The sequence below is a fragment of the Melanerpes formicivorus genome, unplaced genomic scaffold (assembly GCF_026170545.1).
Source record: "Melanerpes formicivorus ecotype bairdi unplaced genomic scaffold, bMelFor1.0.p_v2 SCAF_6, whole genome shotgun sequence".
NCBI lineage: Eukaryota > Metazoa > Chordata > Aves > Piciformes > Picidae > Melanerpes > Melanerpes formicivorus.
Window position 1 is genome coordinate 23,603,891 of NW_027142358.1, and position 21,526 is coordinate 23,625,416.

Consider the following 21,526-nt stretch of genomic DNA (forward strand, 5'->3'; position numbering starts at 1 on the left):
CACTGACCTCCGCTAGGCCTGATGGGGCCTGTAGTCCTCCTCCCTCCACCACCGCCCCCCAGCACCGGGCCTCCCGCCGCCCCCGGCTCCGCGCTCCCGTAGGATCCCGAGAAGAAGCGGAGGTTGCAGGGCGGCCCAGAGTCGCAGCGGGGCACAGAACGGCAGTACTGGCAACAGACAAGACTACGAGCCCCGTGGTGCACGGCGGCGCCAGCGCACATGCGCGGCGGAGGCAGGGAGAGGAGGCGGAAGCGGCGCCGGAACCGCCTGCAGTGGCCGGGCGCGGCGAGGCCGTGCTAGGTCGGGCGCCGCCATGCCCCGGGACAACATGGCCTCCCTGATCCAGCGGGTGGCGCGGCAGGCGCGCATCACCTTCCGCAGCCCGGCGGGGCCGGCCTTCGGGGAGAACCTGCATCGGCTACAGCAGCTGCTGGACGAGGTGCGCGCCGAGGACTTGCACTTAGCGCCGCGGGGCCCGTCGGCGGCAGCGGCAGCGGGGGGGGGGATCCCGTGGGGTGGCGTGGTGCCGCCCGTCAGCTACATGCACATCTGCGAGACGGAGAGCTTCAGCATGGGCGTGTTCCTGCTGCGGAGCGGTGCCTGCATCCCGCTGCACGACCACCCGGGCATGAACGGCATGCTGAAGGTACTCTACGGCACACTGCGCATCGCCTGTATGGACACGCTGCCCCCCGGGGCCGCCACCGCCTCTCCGCCGCCCGCCGCCGCCGGCGGGCCCTGCCTCCGCGCCCTGTACCGTTCTCGCCAGCAGTACACGCCGGCCTCCCCGCCCTGCCTGCTGTCGCCCCACACCGATAACCTCCACCAGATCGACGCTGTGGACGGGCCCGCCGCCTTCCTCGACATCCTGGCACCGCCCTACGACCCCCAACACGGCCGGGACTGCCACTACTACCGTCTGCTAGAGGGGCCGCCGGCGGCGGGTGCCGAGCCGCCCGCGCTGCCGCGGGAGGTGTGGCTGATGGAGACGCCGCAGGCCGCTGACTTCTGTTGCGGGGGTGAGCCCTACCCCGGGCCCCGCGTCTGCCTCTGAGGCAGCGGCGGCCCGGGCCTGGGTCTCGCGGCGGCCTCTAAAACAGTTGGCTCTCATCCAGCCCCTGCACCCGGCTTGAGGGGAGCCAGCCGCTCACCGACCCCTGCCCGGCCTCTTCCTCGGCCCCGCGCCGCCTCACGGACCGGCCTGTCGCAGCGGCCCGGCCACACCACGCCTGCCCTCAGCCTGGTGTCCTGTGCCCGACCGGCGGGACCGCGGGTGCTAGCCGGGACTCCTCGGGATCGCTGCGAGTCAAAGACTTTCCGCAGGCCTGCTCTTTGCGTCGAGTTGCAGTAAAGCGCCGGCGTGTGCTTGTATCCCATTGGGCTGACGTGGAGGAGCAGAACGGTTAAGTTTCTGCTCGTTGAATGAGTGAAAAGTAATCCAGTGCCCTGGATTACTAGGGCCGCGCGTCAGTGAAGGGGTCTCGGGCTGCAGCAGGATGTGTCAGTGCAGTCAGAATTGTCGTGGGGCACCCCGGCAACCCCCGGAAAGGACCCATCACCCCAGCCAGCCGAGTGTGTGCACCCCCAGCTTTTGGGACTGCAGAGCAAGTCTCAACAAGAGCTGTATCCTGCTAGCTAAAAAACCCGAAACCCAGGACATGCTCCTCCAGTAAACACCAGTGATCTCCAGGCATGAAGTCAAAGGGATTCCCGCTACAAAGGGACACCACCAGGTTCAGAATTACTTTTAAAGTTACGTAAAGCGTTGCATATAAAATCTCGCTACTGCAACTGAGAATTACAGAGTATGTCTATGCATATCTCCTTCAGCTAGGAGGAGACTAATCAGCTGCTAATGAACCTCACTTGGAAACTAATGCAGCAGTGGCAGACAGTAGTAGAAACTGTGGGCATCTCTGGAAAAAAAGGAGCTATCCACTCTTGTGTTGTGGAGACTGTTCTAGAAATGTGACTTACTTGCATTCCCTATGTATACGGTGGCACACATGTTTGTGGTACAGATAAGATTTGACCTGATGTCTTCTCTTTAAAGTGTAGACTGTGTTTTTATATGGACCAGGTGAATGCTTTCTATGGACAAATGAAACATTCTGGGCTTTTGAAACCTTGCAGTTTTCCTCCTATTTATAAACACTATTTTTTCATAAAGCTTTTAAATAAACATAGTGTAGAAGAGACAATGATTTTTGCCTTGCTGTGATGGAAGCAGTCTGGAGATGCAGTTTGTCCATGGCAGGGGATGCCATCTTTCTTAACAAGGGAGGAATTAGTTCTCTAGGTGAATTACTCTGTTGTTACCACAGGAACTGGTCTTGTGCCTGTTCATCCTAGTGCACACATTGTACCACAAGCCCAGGCCGTTGTAATCCCAGTCTCTTGGTCACTGTGTGGGAATTTGAATACGAAAACACAACCTACTTACCAGCTTCTACAACTTACCAACTTCCTAAGTGATGTACCAACCTGCTCCAGACCCACAACCAGCTTTATTTTTCCTTTGTGTATCTAGAGAGCAGACTTGTTTTTCCTGCACAGTGACTTGTATGTGTGAATTTTTAAATGATTCTGATACGACATTGCTTTTTTGTTTGTTTGTTTGGGGGGGGGGGGGAGGGGTTGTCCTACAAAAGAATGAATGTAACGTACATTCAGGATTATGCATGCACAGGTTAATTCTAAAGCAAGGAAAAAATTGGTGAAAACTATTTCAGGTGATTTCCATTTATTCTTACAGCACTTTAAAGTGTTTGGTAGTTCTGCAGCTGGCTTACCTGTACTTCCTGGAATTCCCCTGCAGCTTAGCGTTAGTTAATGTGCAACGATACTCTATTGAATGTAGTCATTAACCATAACGCAATGCCTCCCTGTGTTATAGCCTGCTTCTGACTCCTCCAACACTAATGAAGACCATCATCACCCTTTTTTCAGAAGTTCACAAAGAAGATAGTGTGGTGCATGCAAACAGCTGTACTGGAAAAACAAACAGCAACAGAAAGCATTTTTTATCTCATCTGCTCTATCCTCCCTTTAGGGCTTTCTGTTTGGTTTTAATTTTTTTTTCCTCCATATGTAAAATTTAGGATAGGACTAACGCATCCCTTCATACAGGACAGCATGGTCCTTCACACTGCAGTGAGCAACAGCTATGGCAAAACCTTTTTTCCTCCCCTCTTTTTTACATGAAGGTGTTAGCATCAAAGTATTAAAGCCAGGACAAAAATATCAAAGAAAACCTGAGATGCATTAATGAAAAACCTCTTTGTGTAACTTCTTGCTTACTCAGTAATTGAAACTTACTGTATATGTTCTGGATATGTGTAAGCAGAAGGTTTAAGTCTATGACACTGTTAATTCTCTCTACAGTTCCATTATTGTTTTCACAACAGCAAAAGTTACTGTTATTGCTGAGTTACAGAATAAATAGAGGATATCTCACCACTGAGCAATTACTGCTTTGCTTTATAACACTTCTGAACCAAGTATTGCACACAGCACAAGTCTCTTTTCCATAACAGTGTGAGCAGTGCGTCTGGCCTTTCACGAAGAGGTGCTGCTCAGCACTGGGATTTTAACCTAAATCTCCCACCAGAGCCCTACAAGACAAATCTGGGTGCAGGCAGTATGGCTCCATTTGAAGCTGGCCATTACTGTGAGGCAAAGGCATGGGCTCTCCATCGTTGATGCTGTTACACAGTGTAAGGTTGTCTTATAGCTATATGTTAGTCTATGCAGTTGTCACAATTCAGCTTATTTACAATTTGTGTTGTTTATCTCATTTTGTTTCTGACTGAGGTTTTGCTGTTGTAGCACGGCTGAAGACAATAGTTTGGAGACTAAAGTGGGAGCCTTGGATTGTGTGCCTGAGTTAACAATTCCAAATTTTGCTTGTGATGCTCTCGCTGTGACTGGGCTCTGGTACTCCAAGGCTGTGGCAGTATCTCCAGGAGCCCAGCGGACTGGGAGCCCTGGATCCTTCTCCACCTCCCTGTGCTGCAGTCTAGTAATGCTGACCAAGGAGGCCACAGCTCCTGTGGGGCTGTGCTTCCCTGTGACATCCCTCCAGCAGCATGCTAGGGTCTCTTTTGGGGGCCAGAAGCACATACGAGATCTGGTGGTGAAACCACAACATGCCAAGAGATGCAGTAGGGAAGGCAAAATCTTACTTGTGCTGCAGCGTGGTCAGTGTAGCAGCTCTGGAGATGGTGTCATGCTGTGGCTTCTCCATCCCACACATACTGATCTGTGCCTGGCTTTAGAAGGCTGCTTCACATCCGATTCATAAATGGGCACATTGCTTCACCCACCACTGACCTCTTTTCCCAAGCAAAGAGCAGCTGCCCCAGCAGCCAGTGCCAGTTTCAGGAGATGAACAGCAGTTTCAGGCAGAAAAGGCAGGTCCCACTAGGACTTTGTGCAGAAGGCCTCTGCACCAAGGCAAGCAGAGGCTGGGGACAGCCGGGCTATGGCTTTGCCCCTGTTCCCAGTAGCACTGGGATGTGGCTTTAGCGGCAAGGTCCATCCTGCACAGCTCACCTGTGTGGTGTGGGCCATATTGGGGATCCCTGCGGCAGCATAGCACGCCCGCCGGGTTGGACCGGCCCTGCAGAGATGCAAGACCCGAGGGAAACATCTTTAAAAACAATAATCAAAATAAGTTTTGTTTTGTTTAAAAACCAAACCAAAACAAAACCAAACTAGCAAAAAACCCAAACACAACGTTGCGGCCAGATAGGTTTGGCATAAAAAGCACGGTTGTGCCGCGGGGGCGAGTGATGCTGCCACCCCCAGGCCCCGCGGAGCCCCCGGGAGTGGGCGCGGAGCCGCCTGCGCAGCCCCGAACTGGGTTCCGCAGGCGGTGGCTGTCGGTGCTCACTCTTCCACAGCCCACTCGGGGAGGCTGGCTGGGGCAGATCATAACCGCGGAACAAAACAGAAAGTGAGTCAAAAAATCCCACCCCGCTCCTCGGTTAATATTATCCCGTCTCTCGTCTCGGAGGGAAATCCCCGTGGCTGAGAGATGATGTCTACACGCCGGGGCCGCTGGCTTTCTGCGCCGAGGCTGTGCGCTGTGCCCCGCAGCCCCCTGCCACCGGGGTCCGGCGCGGCCTAGGGACGGGCGGGAGGCAAGCAACCCCCTCCCCTGGACCGGACAACCTACGGAAATAAAGGTGTCAATTTAGCATAATTAAGAGATTTATTTGTCATCCTTTATAAACGTTGTAAGCACCTACCCTACTGTCGAAAAGTTTATTTACAGAGCGGCCAGAAAGAAACCCTCTTTCCTTCCAGCTCCCGTTTAGTGGTTGTGCATTATTCGTATTATCTGCTGTGCTCCGGGTCCCGACCGACAACGGGCATCGGTTTAGCCACAGTATTTACATCCCGTCCCAAGTCCGACTACAAACGTTAACACTTTTAGGTCACCAAAACCAAAACCCCCAAACCAGTGTGTACAAAAATATAGTATCTTAAAAAAAAACAACAAACAAACCAAAACAATAAAAAACAAACCCTCCCAATATTAATAGGCAGAAATGTACAGCCAGACTAAAACCAGGGAGGGAAAACTTTCCGGTCTCGGTGTCACCGCTGTCGTCGGAGCGGATCGGTAAGGCACCCCCCACATGCAGACAGGGGACCGGGCTCTACACCACACAAGGCACCAAGGACACCTCACTCACCACGACGGCACTGCATGCATCCATCCTCCCGCCGCAGCCCCTATGTACACTCGCCGGCCTGGCCTGGCCCGGCCCGCCTTGGCCCGACGCGGGGGAGCCTCACGGCACCGCCAGCTGTTCTCCGCGCCCCGCTGGGCTCCGCACCGCTCCGGGCCCCGCCGCACCGCCTTCGGCGGCGGCTCAGCGCTGAGTCCTGCGCGCCCCCCACGCCTTCAGGGCGTCCGCGTCCGCGCCGCGCACGGGGCCAGGGCGGCCGTACCGCTCCCGCCGCCGGGCTGCGAGCACCCGGCGGCGGCTCCTTTGCGCTCCTTCTGCCGCAGGTGGATCTTGGTGTGCCGCTTCCTCTCGTCGGAGCGGGCGAACTTCCTGCCGCAGAAGTCGCAAGCGAAGGGCTTCTCGCCGGTGTGCGTGCGGATGTGGGTGGTGAGGTGGTCGCTGCGGCTGAAGTTCCGCATGCAGATGCGGCACTGGAAGGGCTTGTGGCCCGTGTGGATGCGGATGTGCCGGGTGAGCTCGTCGGAGCGGGAGAAGCGGCGGTCGCAGCCCTCGGCGGGACAAGGGTAGGGCCGCTCGTGGACCGGCGTCTTGCTGGGCCGGTTGGGGTACTTGCGGGGCCGCAGGATGGGCCGCAGCGGCAGGTGGTGCGGGCTGTAGGCGCCGGCGGGCAACCGGGCGCCCGCGCTCTCGCCCCCGCCACCGCCGGGAGCGCTGCCGGGGGCGGTGCCCGCCGGGGGGGGCCCCCATGGTGAAGTTGCGGATGGTGGAGAGCGGTGTGAGGGGCGGCGGGACGCGGAGTGAGTCGAGGGTACAGGAGAAGGGCTTGCGGTCGGGGCCGGCGTGCAGTTCCCGCTGGCACTGGGGCGGGAAGAAGCCGCCGTACTCGGGTATCATGGTGAAGAGCCCGCCGTCGGCTGCCGCCGCCTTCGGGGAGGGGTAGGAAGGCGGCGGGGGAAAAGGCAGAGCTCCGCCGCCGGCGGCGGGCAGGAAAGCCGACGAAGGGTCCTGCGAGTACAGATCGCCGCAACCAGAGTAGGGCGGTGGCGGCGGCGAGTAGAGGTGCTCCAGGTCAGCCGGTTGGCCCTGCGCCATGGTGCAGCCGAGGGCCCCGGCTAGCGGGTTGGGGGAGGCGGCGGAGGCGGCGGTGACCGAGGAGGAGGCGGCGGAGGAGGCAGCAGAGGCGGCGGAGGAGGCGGCGGAGGAGGGCGTGCTGACCCCCTGCAGGATCCCCGCGCTCACGATGTTGATGATGCCCTCGGGGTAGCAGCCGGCACCGGGGTACTGGGGGTCGATGGAAAATTTGCCCATGTAGGTGAAGGTCTGGTTACGGGAGGCCGGAGTGTTGGGGGCGAAGCCACCGCCGTAGGGCAGGTCCAGAGCGCGCTTGTCGCCCATGTCCACGTTGATCATGCCGTCTGGGGGAGCAAGGAGCCGGTCAGCCCTCCGCGCCGCCACCCACTAGGCACTGGTCCCGGCCGCCGCCCGCGCCAGCCCGGTCCGACGCGGAACTGCTGCGCGCACATGTTGCGCTCCAGCTGCGGGGGCTCCACGCTGGCCCCAACTTTTTCGCCGAGCGCGGAAGCAGGGCTTCCGCGATGTACGCCGGGGATCCTGGCCAGGCAGCGGGCGAACCCCGGGGGACCACGACCCCAGTCCCAGCCCGCCCCTCCACCGCCCCGGTATCCCACCGCCCTCCGCGGGCGGCCCGCCCCGCACCTGCGCGAGCTCCACTTACCCCCTGACATACCGCTCATCTGGTCAAACGGTCCTGCCAGGTCGGCATTGGGGAAGATCGCGACCGAAGTTGGCAGCGCGGCGGCGATGTCATCCGCGGGGTAAATGCCCTCGGGGAGCTGGTGCACGAACCCGCCGAGGGTCACGGGGATCTTGTCCACTGCCTTGGCAGTCATCATGGGAGCGGCGGGGCGGCCGGGGGAGCGGCGCTCCTAGCCGGCGGTGTGCACTCGGGGCGGGGAGGGGAGAGCAGAAGAGAGCAGAGCGAGGAGGGGGCGCTTCCCCCTGCCTCCCACTACCGGCGCGGGGGGACGGCGGGTAGCCGGCGCGGCGGGCGGGGAGGCATGTGCGGGCGGGCGGCCGCCCCGTCGCGGCGGTGAGGTGCCCGCGGTGCCCCGGGAGAGCCGCGCTCCCGCCGCAGCTCGCGCTGGAGGACAAATCTGGCGGTAAGTATTTATGGGGGCCCCCTGAATGCCCGGGACGTCACTGCCCATATAAGGACTGAGGAACGGGGCCTGGCGGTCACGTGGGCGCCCGCATGCGGGACCCACAGCTCCGCGCCCGCCCCGACTCCCTCCCCCTTTCCCTCTGCGCTCTCCCTTCGCGCCCCGCGGGGGTGGCCCCGGCCCCGCTCAGCCCCCGCCGCGCCGGCAGCGCCCCGCCGCCGCCCAGCCGCGCCGCCCAGGGGGGTATTCCGGTGGCGGGGCCCTTGTCCTAAAAAGGCGAGGATCCGGCCCCGCCTCGCCTGCCCTTTTTAGGGCTCGTTCCGGAAAATTTACAAAAGCTCGGAAAAGCAGAGGTCCCGGGGCCGCCCCTCCGGACCTCGCTCACTTTCTCAGCAGCCCGTAACCGCAGAGCGGCGGCGGGTCAGAAAACAGTCGCGTTTACGGAACCCGGCTTCTCCTTTCTTAAAATAAATAAATAAACATAATAGGGTTTTGGTGGTGGTTGTTTTTTTTTTGTTGTTTGGGTGCTTTTGTTTTGTTTTTTTTTATTTTATTTCTGAATTACGGGTGGAAAGAGCAGAGCTCGCTGCTTTTTTTTTTTGGAAAGTGTCTCATGTATAATATACCGCCGTGAAAAGGGACCCGGCTGCTCCGCTGTCGGTGGGTTGTTATTGTACCGATGGGCGCAACCAGGCATGGGACAGGACCGGATGAGCGGCGGGGGGCGCACCACCCCCCCTGCGGCCCCGATCGTCCCGACCCAGTCCCGACACTCCCACGGTGCCTGGACCATCGTCTTGCTTCCTTGTCCCTATAATCTCCCCCATAATGAGGGTATCAAACCAGAGTATTTAAATTCTATCTTGCCTTTTTTCCCCCCCCCTTCTTCTTCTCCAAAGCACTAAAAATAACCTCCCTTGTGCCTCCCCTCCCAGGAGAAGCCAATCTTTCATATGCTGTTCCCAAGCTCGGAGCTCGCAGCCCCTACATCTTCTTGCTGATGAGGGTGTCAGATGTAATTATTTTTGAAAGCTGTATCCCATGCTACATTCATGTCACTAATCTCATTACTTAGGAATACTTCATCTCATGGCTGTTTTTGTCTGCCTTTAGGAGAGCAGCTCTCACATATGATGTGTAATGTGCATGGCCTCTTTGCTGTGGTCTGTGGGAAAAAATGTCCCCATTGACATCCCAAGAAGCAGCAGCAAGACATGGCTGCATATGGGAGACACTACAAAAGCACATTCCTGTTCCAAACGAGCAAGCCAAAACACATAGGAAGGCTGGAAACTCTTCACTTTCATTTTTATCTGCAGATACCAATATTTATAGGTTTTAGCATGTTACAGCATGTGCCACACAAGCATGGTGTGTTCCAGTGTCCCTCTGGCATGTGCACTTGGTTCCCAAACGCTGTCACAGGGCATCAGTCTCCCAGGCCCTTTTTATCCACACAATACCTCACAGCCCAGTGGAGAAAGGTGCTCTTAGTTCCTCTGGTTTGTGTCACTGCCTTTGCTGATGCTCCAGGTTCGCTACTTGTCCAAGTCACCACAGAGCCCAGGATAGACAGGAGCATACCTGAAAAAGTAAAAGACTTAGGGGAATTTGTCATTCCTTGCTAAGGCACAGCAGGCATAAAACTAGATGTTTTCCTTAATGGATGATCAGGGAAGCATGCACAGTAATTAGTAAATATATAATCGTAGATTTTGTTACCAGTCCTTTCTAGCACTTAATGTACAGCCAGTACAGTTTGGCATGTGAGATTTGGTTGAAAGAAAGCCTGTGTTCAATTTCAGTGGGATTCTGGATATTTCCATTTAAAGAACCCATCTCAATTTAAAAGTTAAATTATGACAGAGAGACAGGGAGAGAGAGACAGGTTCTAGGAAATTTGACTGAAAAGTAGGAGCAATTGTGTTGTACCTTTCCATTACAGCTGAGCTATAGTTGGTCTAATCACTACTATGAAAGAACTAAATATTGGGATCTGCTGTGCAGTGGGGCAAGCTACTTCACAGGAATTTAAGAAACAGGTAACTTAGTATCCTGCTTACTGCAGAATGTCATAGATCTATCAGATACTTTACACCACGTTCCTGCATTATTCCACATGTCAACTGATTAATCATAATGGACATAGAAGAAAGAAGATCCAAGTTTTCATAACTCACCTTAACCTTCCTACATTTCAGTTCTACCTTTGAACTAACTTGGAAAATTTAATGGTCTTCCACTACAGAGAAGGATTCCGTGAAAGAGTGACACAACTAAAATTTAACGTACCACTGGCTAATTTCACCTAAGGAATACTACTATTAGGTGACTTTTTTTGGTTAATTTTAAAAGCCTTCTCAAGAATGGGCCAAATTGTGCCTGATTTGCAGCCTTTATAGGGACAATCAGGTCACTCATCCCCTCTCAATGGGAGCTTTGTTTGAATGGCAGTGGGATCTGGTGCTGGGTAAGATGGAAGTGCAGTTAATGCTTGGTCTTCAGGAAGACGCTGACAGATGAAACTCAAATGTTTCTGCTCCCTTTTCAGATACTTTTGCTGTAGTGCTTTGCATGTGCTTTGTGCCTTTGATCCGTGTGTGGCTGATTATACCATATTCTGAGGGTTAGAGCGTCCAACTCATACTGACGTCAATGAGCCTTACAAGCAAGAAATCCTAGTGATTCCTGTGGTTCCTATAAGCCACGTGGTTTCATAAGACGGACAGATTGCTAGTGTAAATTGCCAAAGCCCCACTTGCTCCAAGAGAGGAGCTGTGTCTTGTACGTGCATGACATGTCTCTGACTAGATGTAGCACTGATTGAGGAGGGTTCAGAGCTGAGGGGCAGAACTCTTCAAATTTCTTTGAAAGCAGCCCTTTTGAGGATTTATTTTATCTGCTCTCTTAACAAGGTTCTTGGTGACATTGCACTGGGTATATTTTCCTGTAGTCATTCTCTACAAATACATGAAATAGTAGCTGTAGAAATCAAATCGTCTTGCCTCCACACCTGAGCTTGAGAGGGGCTGAGGAGGAAAAGTCAGCTTGTCATCTGTGGAGCTGGCAGCCCTATTTAACCAGCCTAGCATCACACATTTGAGTCATCTCTCCGGGGGTTTACTCTGCTTTTATAGCAAAACTCCATCGACCTCATGTGCTAACAGCAGCTAGTAAGCCTGCTTGGGAAACACAACCTGCCGCTTCCACTCTGAGCCTCACTGCTTTCAGGAATACTAAGGTGGCCCCAGCTCAGCAGGTGCCCTCAGGAGTAGGCAGTCAGCTGAGGGCAGGGACATCTTCCTGGTTAGGGAGGTGAGCAACCTTGCCTTCTGAAAACAAGGGACATCTCTTCTAAGTCTGGACTAGGTTCAGGCTAGAGTTGATAGATTTTTCTAATGTTTTATGTAAAAGTGATTTTTTTCTCCAAAGCCAGATTCCAAATTTTTGTAAGTTTGCCCCATTTCACTGAGGGTAGAGAGATTTGTCATGTCCACACAGGAAGCAGTGCAAACCAGCCAACTGGTTGGTAAACCAACCAATACTTTGTGGTTTTTTTCAAGGGTGTCTGTTGGATGCCCAGACTACAGGCAAAAGACACTTTATATCTACCCAACCTCCTCCTAACAGGCCTGATAAAGGCTCTCAGCCCATACTTGCTGGTCACTGAAACCTGTCACCCAGCCAGGGAGATCTGCTGTAAACATGAACTTGCAGAAAACAGCTGTCTGACTGCTGGCATGCTGGGGGAAGGGGATGGTTAAAGAGTAGAGGAGAAGGCATCCCAGTCTGCCCTGAATTACAGTACCTTGAAACCACACACTGTGGTTTTCAGCCAAGGCTGCTTGTTGTCTTAGGATGAATGCCTGTAAATTTGAAATAAGTAAATTACTTTATTGTGAGGATTTGGCTCAGGATTGCTGTAACAGCATCCTGAAGGGTTACTTAAACATCAATTACATTTTCTAACCTGGGCTGCAGGAATTCAACAAACTGTAGGGAATCAGTAAGTTACTAGTTTAAGCTTGTGTAGCTCTCAACAAGTATGTGTGACAGAAAACTTCCAGTAAAATAAAAGCAAAACCAAACTTTTTTGCCCCAAACCTATTCCCGTTATGACATGCACAGAATGTTTTGCCTGGATCTTTCCGTATTCCAGCATATGCATAAAATCCGTAGTCCTACCCGTGCTTACCCCTTTCGTCTTTCCCGTGGCACCTGAGGGGAGGACGCTCCACGGCAGCTGGCGAAGGGGAGCGGGAAGGCTGTGCGAGCTCCACTGCCCTCTCCTGGGCGAAGGCACTCCCGGGAGCCGGCAAGGACGGAGCGCTGAGCAAAGGGCGGTACGGGGGGCCGAGTACCGCTAATGTTTCACCATACAACGGCACCCCTAAAGCTTCACAACACAAACGTGCCACCTACAGAGAGACCAAAGCACAGCCCTGTTGAGTCAGATACCCGCCGGGGTGTCATGGCTGGCCCACAGGCCGTGACACCTGCAGCTCCAGAGGTGTCAGACCAGAGAGCACAAACCTCAGAGAGGTGCTGGGAGCAAGCCGCAGAGGGGGCATCTCTGCTGGCAGGATAAAATGCCAGCTGTGAATGATGCTTAATGGGGGAACAACAACCAAAAAAGATAGTTATTTCTCTAACAGGGAATATAACTTGGATACACATATCAGTTGTGAGATAAGGCTCAAAATAATTACTTGGTTTCAGCAAAATGATAGCCTGACTACTAAGCGCTACTTTCCAGCCCTTTCTTCCAAACCTACTTTCATTTACTGTTGTATTTCCTGCTCTAACATGTCTCTTGTACTTTGTGTAAATGCCACCTTGTCTCATAGCTGCACTGAGCCTTTGGTCCAGAGAGAGACTAATTGAGTACATCCCTTAATAATGCAAATGGCCTTTTTCATTTACAGACTGAAGAAAAAAAAAAAAGTATATCAAGTGTCACATTTTCAGCTCTCCTGTTGGTTCCATTACCTTATGTTTGAGTACTTAGAAGGTTTGTCAGAAGGCTTTCAGGACATGCTCAGAAAACAGCACCTTTGGAACTGGGTATGGCTTTTTATTCTCGGCTGAGAAGTCAAGTCATGTATGAGAGCTCTTTTCAGCAGACCAGGAGGGAAAGCAAAATTCTGTCACCATTTCCCAAGGAGTTTTCTGAAAAGAGAAGCAGAAGACCTCTGGGGGGTTTCTCAGAAAGTTCCCATCCCTCCAGGGGAACTGGAGCCATTCACAGGATTTCTAGATTGCCAAGGACTCATTTGTGTTTGTCCTGTCTATGTGCCATTTCTCAGAACCTGTTTCCATGCTTCATGTCTTATTTCTCTGTGCTTTGGTCTTAAACCAGTCTGCCTTGAGCCTTGAAAGCCCTCAGCTCTTTGCTCTGGGTAAGGCAGTTGGAATGTGGTTATGGTTTTTCCTTAGTTTTTATCATCATATATTTTCTGCTCCTGAGGGCACATCCACTTGCTCCAGTCTCACCAGAAGACCATCTTGGCTGTGAACTCTTGAGGGAGAAGAGCATTCAGGTTCATTTTCAGCAAAGTTTCCCACCGGCTGGCTTTCTGTCAGGAACTACCAGCAAAGTTTCTTGTAATAGAGGCTTGGGATTTTTTTTTAATCCCACAAGAGATATGGCTTTCTAGGGCCAGATCTTCAAGTGGTATAAATTAGCATAAGTTTTCTGATACTATAACCCCTACAATCTGAGCGAAAGTCAAAACTGGTCATGATTTTATTCAAGGTTTGATCACTTTTCAAGGCTAAAAACTCAAATTTTTCCTGAGGGTGGATGTGGTAATTTTTGTTCTATATTTGAGCTGCTTCCACCTGTTTTGCAGTTTGTGTCTGTCTTTGATTTGTTTTCTATGCTGTGATATATTGTCCTTGTTCTTTCACCTCCCCTTTCATTCATCTCTCTCTCTACTCTGTATTGTCCAACCTTTCAGCTCTTCTCTCTTCCCCTCCTGCTTTTCCTCTTCCTTGGTAGTTCCTTTTCCTTCCCCCTTATCTCAGCAATTGCTGCCAACAACTATATTTGGAGTAGAGTGGGAACAAGCTATTCTTGTGACTTTACTTTGAAATAACTGAGAGGAGCAGATGATTTTCTTTGAACAAATAGAAGATACATTGAGGAGAAGGCAGGCTAGTAAAGTCAAAATGACATCGTTAGGGAATACCTGCCCATCAGGTTCATCTTGCCCAGCTCTCAGGATAACTTAACCATCTATTAGTTCTTGTTTGCTCTGTTTTAGCTTTAAATCTTCCTTTTGTGCAAAGTTCCTCTCTCCAGGTTAGCAACAAGGCCTACTCTTAAGTCCAGTCACTCACACATCAAGGAAAATGACAGCCTAAAATCTCAGAGCTAGCTGAAACAGGATGTATACTTGTTTAACACTTGAACTCCGTGCTGTTTTATCTTCTGGTGTAGTCATAGAATAGTGTTATTGAGTCCCACTTGTATGGGCTAGCACAGAAATACGCTGGGAGGAACAATTTCCTATTGAGCAACAAGATTTCTCCATGGCCTCTCATATTAACTCCTCATTGCCACCTGTTTCTCATCACCCCTGCCACTGAAACTGCTGTAAGCAGTTGTAAGCCAGCAAGAAAGAGAGCTACACAAACAGAACAGCACAGAACGTATTTCTCTGTGTCCTTCATGTTTCTGTTTTTATACAATTAGCTCCTACACTGGCAAACCAATCAAGAAATGTGGCCAAATGAGAAAATCAGCATCACTGCTAGCATTTTGTGCCTGTGCCAGAAGACGACCCAAATCTATTTGTCTGCTCCCAAGTGAAGCCAGTTCTATTCAAATACACTATTTCACACACTGTTTGTGTGTGAAACTGCTTCATGCAGATACATGAAATTGCAAGCAGAAAGAGGCAGGGACAAGATCTTTCCTTACAACTTAAAAGATTAAAAGCAGGGATGGCTGAATGTTAGACAAGAAGCTGGAAGGAAATGAGTCTTCTGTCCATTGATGATTTCCTGGGATTTTATAAGGCAGCTAACACAAATGGTCATGCTGATAGGGGGCTTCCACTGTTGTCTCTGAAATAATCAATTGTGTGTTCTGTTTGCAAACACATCAATGCCAGTACCTTAGGAGAATAAGCCTGATAGAGCTCTAATGTGTTTCTATGAGACCATGTAATAGAAAAACAGATCCTTTTCTATGTCCACACTACTACTACTTCAGATCTTGAATGTGCCATATCAAATAGGAGCTTAGCAAAGGGAAAAAGGAGTAATCCAGGCTAAGAAGTGACATCTACTTTTAGAACTAACACTAATCCCCAACAGAGTCTGTGAAGTGTCTCTTTGGACTATTGTCCCTTAAATCTGAGCACAAGGGAATTTGGGCATGCTGCAGAAAACAATATAGTAACATTTCATACTGAATTAAATGCAAGTGCAACATCCAAGTGTATTTCATCAATATTAGATGAGTTTTTGCAATTTTGTGCTGCCACAGAAAGTGAATAAATTTTACTTATATGCTCCCAACCCCTAGTCAACAGACAAATGAACTTTGACACATTTGGAGAACACTGCTAAACCTATGGTCAACTCAGAGAGGATTTTACCCTCCTCTGTCACCTCTTAATCCCATTTCAATCTCACCATGCTGACAATTTGTTGCTTTCCTCCCAACCTCCACAAGTCCACATGCTTAGTCCAGCTGAATAACAAATCTGTAAAGAGCATCTGAAGAATAATCTCTAGATTTAATGTTTGCAAGGCACTGCATGGGGCACAGACCTGGGCCAGTGTGCTGAAGAGAGAGCTAGCTCACAGCTGTCTGAACACAAACAAATCTGCACTCACTGGCCCAATTACCAGAAACTGCTTACCAGGCTCTCAGTAGTACTGATGTGCCTTTGCTTTTTGTCATGGAGCAGATGCAGATGTGACTAAGGTTTGGCTCCAGGTAAGCCATAAATAAACCCCACTGAGATTTACAAAGTAGCCTCCTTGGTCTGGAGCAGCTGAAAAGATAAGCATTTTCTGAGCCCTCTACCACCCCTCAGAATGAAAGGAATTTTCATACTCGGGGTCTTGCCCGCAGTACTGACATGTTGGATTCAGCCCTCTCTTCAAAATAAATGCAGATGACTCTTTCTTCCATCTCACAACCACATTTCTGAGTCAGTATGGGGACTGCCTGTGTTTTTCTGATGTAGACTGAGCTTTATCAAGAAGTGAGCCAGCTGGACTAGCTCCCGCAGCAGAGGTCAGGGTACCTGCCTGGAGAAGAGCTGAGATCCAGTAGAGGAAGGTGCAGCTGGTGTCACAGTTTCTGCACTCTAGCTTTGAACAGGTCACAAGGAGCTGACAGGCTGTGCATCTGGAGAGGGGTTAATAAGTTTTTAAAGTGCTATCTTACAAGTATCAATTTGCATATACAACCACAACCTGCAAGTATCACAGTATCACAGTAACACCAAGGTTGGAAGAGACCTTGAGGATCATTGAGTCCAACCTGTCACCACAGACCCATGACTAGACTATGGCACCAAGTGCCATGTCCAATCTCCTCTTGAACACCTCCAGGGATGGTGACTCCACCACCTCCCCGGGCAGCCCATTCCAATGACTAATGACTCGCTTGGTGAAGAACTTTCTCCTCACTTCGAGCCTAAACTTCCCCTGGCGCAGCTTGGGACTGTGTCCTCTTGTTCTGGTGCTGGTTGCATGGGAGAAGAGACCAACCCCTTCCTGGCTACAACCACCTTTCAGGTAGTTGTAGAGGGCAATGAGGTCACCCCTGAGCCTCCTCTTCTCCAAGCTAAACAACCCCAGCTCCCTCAGCCTCTCCTCATAGGGCTTGTGTTCAAGGCCTCTCCCCAGCCTTGTTGCCCTTCTCTGGACACATTCAAGTGTCTCGATGTCCTTAAACTGAGGGGCCCAGAACTGGACACAGTACTCAAGGTGTAGCCTAACCAATGCAGAGTACAGGGGCACAATGACCTCCCTGCTCCTGCTGGCCACACTATTCCTAATGCAGGCCAGGATGCCATTGGCCTTCTTGGCCACCTGGGCACACTGCTGGCTCATGTTCAGGCAGCTGTCGATCAGCACCCCCACGTCCCTCTCCGTTTGGCAGCTCTCCAGCCACTCTGACCCCAACCTGTAGCTCTGCATGGCGTTGCAGTGGCCAAAGTGCAGCACCCGGCACTTGGACTTGTTGAATGACATCCCATTGGACTCCGCCATCTGTCTGGTTGGTCAAGGTCCCTCTAGACAGTACTTTCCAGGCCTGCAAGGAGAGACAATCACAGTTGCAGGCACCCACAAAAGACATGGGAAGAAAAGGCATGGAGAAAACCAGCACCGAACAGATGCCTCTTTCAACTTTTACCCATAAGAAATATCAAAGAACAGGAAGTACTCACTCTGTGATGTACACTGGACCTTCCTTAAAGCTAGGCTGAACAATCATCATATCATAAATCCTGTCCTGACATTCAGGACAGTGCTTGTGCTGGAGCACATTAAAACTGCCAGGTCTATGGCATGCCAGGAGAGGCTGACCAGGGCTGCCATGGACTTTGCAGGCTTTCTCATAAGCACAGTTATTGTAGCACAATTTAAAGTTGACAACGTGTCTAAAAACATGTACAATGTCAGCGAAGGAATGAAATGTTGCTTCCCTCTCTCACCCCACAACCTCATTACAGGCTAAGGAAAAATAATGTATGGAGAATAATACTTCACCATCTAAAGAGTTTTTCTGGCTTCTAAATCTAGTGAAGAGTCATTGTATATTTTGACAGAAAAATGAATCAAAATAATAAAGTGAATACAAAATTATATTGCTGTCAATAATTTAATTTACACAAAATAGCACTCTGACATGGTAATTGTTATATATGATGCAGCATTCAGTATAATATTTAGAGAATGCATTATAGAAAGTCAACATTTAACTACTAAAATCAACTTACATAATCAAAACTGTCAGGGAATCTTTACAGTTTTATATTAATTTGAATGTAATTTACTATAGAGGTGTCATTCTTAGAGGTGCTTACAATATTTAATCATCTCTGCATTTCCATTATAAAACCCTATTTTCAAAGGTTTATAACTTGGTCTTAAGAACTCTAAGCCCTCTGGCACATTTTCTTTTTCCTCATAAAAAATAAGTTAGACGTTTTAAACTTTTCTCTCAGAGCAAAAAGCGTGGTTACTTCCAAAATTCATTTTGCGGATTTTCTCACTTGCTGCTTGCTCCAGGGGTCTCAGAAAAAGAAAGGTTCTTCACTGTAGAAGACATTACAGTTACATTTTCCCACTTCCCTGAGTATTTTACCTCTCAGACTATTTTTCTTGCTGAAGTGCCTAAGTATCTTCCAGTACTGCATCCAAACCTTCTCTGCATCATTCCTTCTCTCCTTCCTATGTTGCTGCCATTAAGCATTCTTCCAGGTCTTTATCCTCATCTCAGGCCTTGACTCCCGGCTCTGATCTGGGTCTTCTCACAGATGTCCACACTTAGCATGCCAATTGCAACTCGAACCACATCCATTGTTTAATGGGCTCTGCCAGCTGCACGTTCCCCAGCCTCATCTCTTTTTTCAAGCTGCAGCCCTAATTCACTTTTCCAACCCATTAGAAGTCAGGCAGTTATTTTTACTCTAGCAAGTACATTTCTCTTTCTGAAATTACAGACTTGAGTCATACCAGTTATTACCCACCAATGCCCCTGGATCTACTCTGTTGCTTGTTTGGTGATTTCCAGTTTACCAGCCACAGGAACTATACAGCCCTGAGGCATTAAAGCTATTTCCGCAGTTTCCCAGGCTTTTGCCCACCAGATAGGACACTGCAGGCCAATTGTCCACAAGTACATTGTTACAGGTAATTTCCAAAACCAGAATTTAAAAGGCAAGTTGTCAACACAACGTTATTATCCATAATAAAAGCAAAGCAATTAATTACCTTATTTGCTTTGGTAGTCCTGCTCCAGGTCATGGGTCTGGTTTTCCCAAATGGTGCTCAGGTTCACTTTTCTAATCCTTGTCAGTTAGCTGTGATTTTGGATCCCCTAGCCCCCAGCTTTCTGTAACTTCAGACTAGACCAGACATTGTGGAGCTGATATGCACTACTAATATGATACTAACTGATATGCCAAACCTAAATCATTGCTACCATGTAAACGTCTAGATCTACATGGAAGTATTTTATCACTTGTCCAGGATCTCTTTATTTCCCATGAGAGAAGAGCAGCTTTTTAAAGTATTTGTGATGCTCTACTCTAGCCATTCTGTCTTTACATGGCCATTTTTGTCCACTGACAACACTTAAACAAAACACTTCATGCCCTTTTCCCATCATTGTCATTTTTCTTGTTTCAAAAAATGAATGTATTACTTCCTAATAATCCAATGATGCCACACATAAGAATGGAAGCTCCTTTCCCTTACACATGCTGAGAACAGACCTGCAGTTTTGGACACACAAAAAAACTACTGTTCACATATGTGGTGTGTTGAAACTACCACGGCATGTAACATTACTGCAGCTTGGAAAGAAAAGCTGTTGCATAGGTATGGTGTTCTGGTGATGGACTTGACTCAATAAATATGTGGTCATATTTAGACTGGAGAGAACTGATGATGGACTCAGATGACTTAATTCTGTAACTAGGGCAGGTAAAAATGAGAAAGATGACACTGGCAATGTTCTGTTTGATCCTTCATATTCATAATTTAGTGGTGCAAAGGAGCTCTAGAAATCACTGTTGTTTTTTCCAGTGGATATTCAGCTGGATACAGGCAGGGTGAGTATCTCAAAAAATTCTGTTCTACAGAATCATTTGACACACTTCAGATCTCTACGCTGGTTTTGATAAAAGTACCAAAAGACTGGCTGTAGCAAGAACTACTGACTGAAAGTTTCTGGATGTTAGTTCATTATTCTTTGTGTTGAGAAAGCAGAACTAAAAGATGAAACTTTAAAATTGTCAGAGAAGTTGAGGACTGCATGGATCACTTCTCCAGCAGAATGAATGGGACCTGACAGGCACAGAACCTTAGAGGACATTCTTCCAGACTGGATGACGATTCTTGCATTTTTACTGTTCCCCTGAGAAAAATCTACCAGACCAGTTTATCCCCATTCAATATTTTACCTCCTTGAATCTCAATGAGGAGGCTTTTCTCTGAGGTAGGTAGTGCTGCCCCGTCTCCTGAGGTTGACGCCCACTTCATTCAAGTGTTCCTAGTGCAGCAGGGATGTTAGTGGCTACTGGCTTGCAGCCAGCATCCCACACATTTCCTCCACAGCAAAAATGCCTTAATTCTGACCCACTGGCTTTCAAGTAGATAGTGAAAAAAATCAGTCACAGAGAGCTTTGCTTTTATCTGTATTTCTCCTTCAGAAAGATCTGAAAAAAACATCAGATGTTGTCCTTTTCATTTTCAAGGTCCACAGTCAGCAAGGGTGAGGTTTGACGCTGCTGTTAGAGCTTGAGCCCAAAAGGAAGATGAAGGCATTCAGATGGTGGTGCTTACAGATTTGGGAAAAGGGAGTTTGTAAGCAGGGTAACTGGACCACACTGCCTGCCATTGTGCCAGCAGCTGCATCCAGCACCTCTTCTACTCAGCAACGCCTCAGCACACCATTCCTTCTCAATCAGTTCATCCATCATCCACTGTAGGAGCTTGTGTTTTTCAGGCAGGGCACAGAAAAAAAGATCAGAAGGGAACTTTTGGTTCCCAGCTGAAGCTGTCTTTTCTCTGCACAGATATGAAGAACATTGCTGATGTTACTTGATAACTGCAGAGCGGTATGTTCCAAGCTCAGCATCTGAATGGACAAGAAGAAAATGTACATGCTTACAAACTGGGCACATTACAGGCCTGGCACAGCCATCATTAATGAACTTGAGCTGTGGCAAATTATTCAATACACATGCATTCTTAGACCCACAAAAGCCAAGCACATACATGGTTTTATGACCAGAGTGTGGAAAAAAGGATGTAGTGGAACAAAACTGTCTATTTCATAACTCTATGGCACAGAGCCCTAAGGGAAAGTAGCACAACCAGGTCTCATATTTGTTAACCTGGCCAAGCAGAGGTGAGAAGTACTGTGATGTTCACAGTGGAATGTGGATTCCAGAGTTATGATCTAATAGTCTAGGAAGGGTAGAATCAGAAGCCGGGGAGAAGAAAAAGGTTGATTGCCAATGATAAACCATCCTGCAAGTTAACTAGTTATGTAATCAGGAATATTTGAGGGGAAAGTTTAACAAACAAATATAAATCAAAAAGGCATTGAAAAACACTAAATCAACAAGTGCAAGGCAGATGGCCAAATCTTGTAATACAGATAGAAAGACAAGACTACTTCATTCAGTAGAACAGGAAAGTCTAGATGACTAGAAATAAGAAAGATAACAAACATTAAATACATTGATTATAGAAACAGTTACACTGACCAGGAGAAGTGTGGCTAGCAGGTCGAGGGAGGTGATCCCCCCCTCTACTCAGCCCTGGTGAGACCCCACCTGGAGTACTGTGTCCAGTTCTGGAGCCCTTATTACAAGAGGGATGTGGAGGTGCTGGAAGGTGTCCAGAGAAGGGCCACAAGGATGATCAGAGGGCTGGAGCACCTCT

General features: G+C 49.6%; 3 protein-coding genes and 1 long non-coding RNA gene across 6 annotated transcripts in view; 1 reads left to right on the forward strand and 3 right to left on the reverse strand.

Annotated features, from left to right (window-relative positions):
• RTKN2 (rhotekin 2) overlaps nt 1-216 on the reverse strand; it is a 214,394-nt gene extending 214,178 nt beyond the window's left edge. For both annotated transcript variants that reach the window (XM_068140107.1, XM_068140105.1), the window contains exon 1: nt 8-216. The gene's annotated coding sequence lies outside the window, so the exon portion shown is untranslated. The remainder of the gene's footprint in view (nt 1-7) is intronic.
• Nucleotides 217-251: 35 nt separating this feature from the next.
• Nucleotides 252-3,456, forward strand: ADO (2-aminoethanethiol dioxygenase). The gene has a single exon (XM_068140112.1). The coding sequence runs from the start codon at nt 314-316 to the stop codon at nt 1,052-1,054; it is 741 nt and encodes a 246-aa protein (XP_067996213.1). The 5' UTR covers nt 252-313; the 3' UTR covers nt 1,055-3,456.
• A 1,741-nt stretch (nt 3,457-5,197) lies between these two features.
• EGR2 (early growth response 2) lies at nt 5,198-7,996 on the reverse strand. The gene is given in 3 exon segments (XM_068140111.1): nt 5,198-6,425; nt 6,427-7,114; nt 7,435-7,996. Coding segments are annotated over 3 exon segments (1,377 nt in total). The 5' UTR covers nt 7,613-7,996; the 3' UTR covers nt 5,198-5,914.
• Nucleotides 7,997-9,180: 1,184 nt separating this feature from the next.
• Nucleotides 9,181-20,674, reverse strand: LOC137441998 (uncharacterized). Of its 2 annotated transcripts, XR_010987555.1 has the most exons (6): nt 20,038-20,674; nt 17,031-17,159; nt 16,144-16,247; nt 12,075-12,297; nt 11,688-11,745; nt 9,181-9,463 (listed from the first exon to the last, which is right to left on the reverse strand). It is a non-coding gene; the product is annotated as an uncharacterized lncRNA (long non-coding RNA). The 2 variants fall into 2 exon arrangements; XR_010987556.1 differs by lacking the exons at nt 16,144-16,247; nt 17,031-17,159; nt 20,038-20,674 and adding an exon at nt 12,869-13,089.
• Nucleotides 20,675-21,526: the final 852 nt, after the last annotated feature.

Excerpts from the sequence above, each read along its gene's own strand:
- ADO (XM_068140112.1), top strand. The coding sequence starts at position 314 with ATGCCCCGGGACAACATGGCCTCCCTGATCCAGCGGGTGGCGCGGCAG.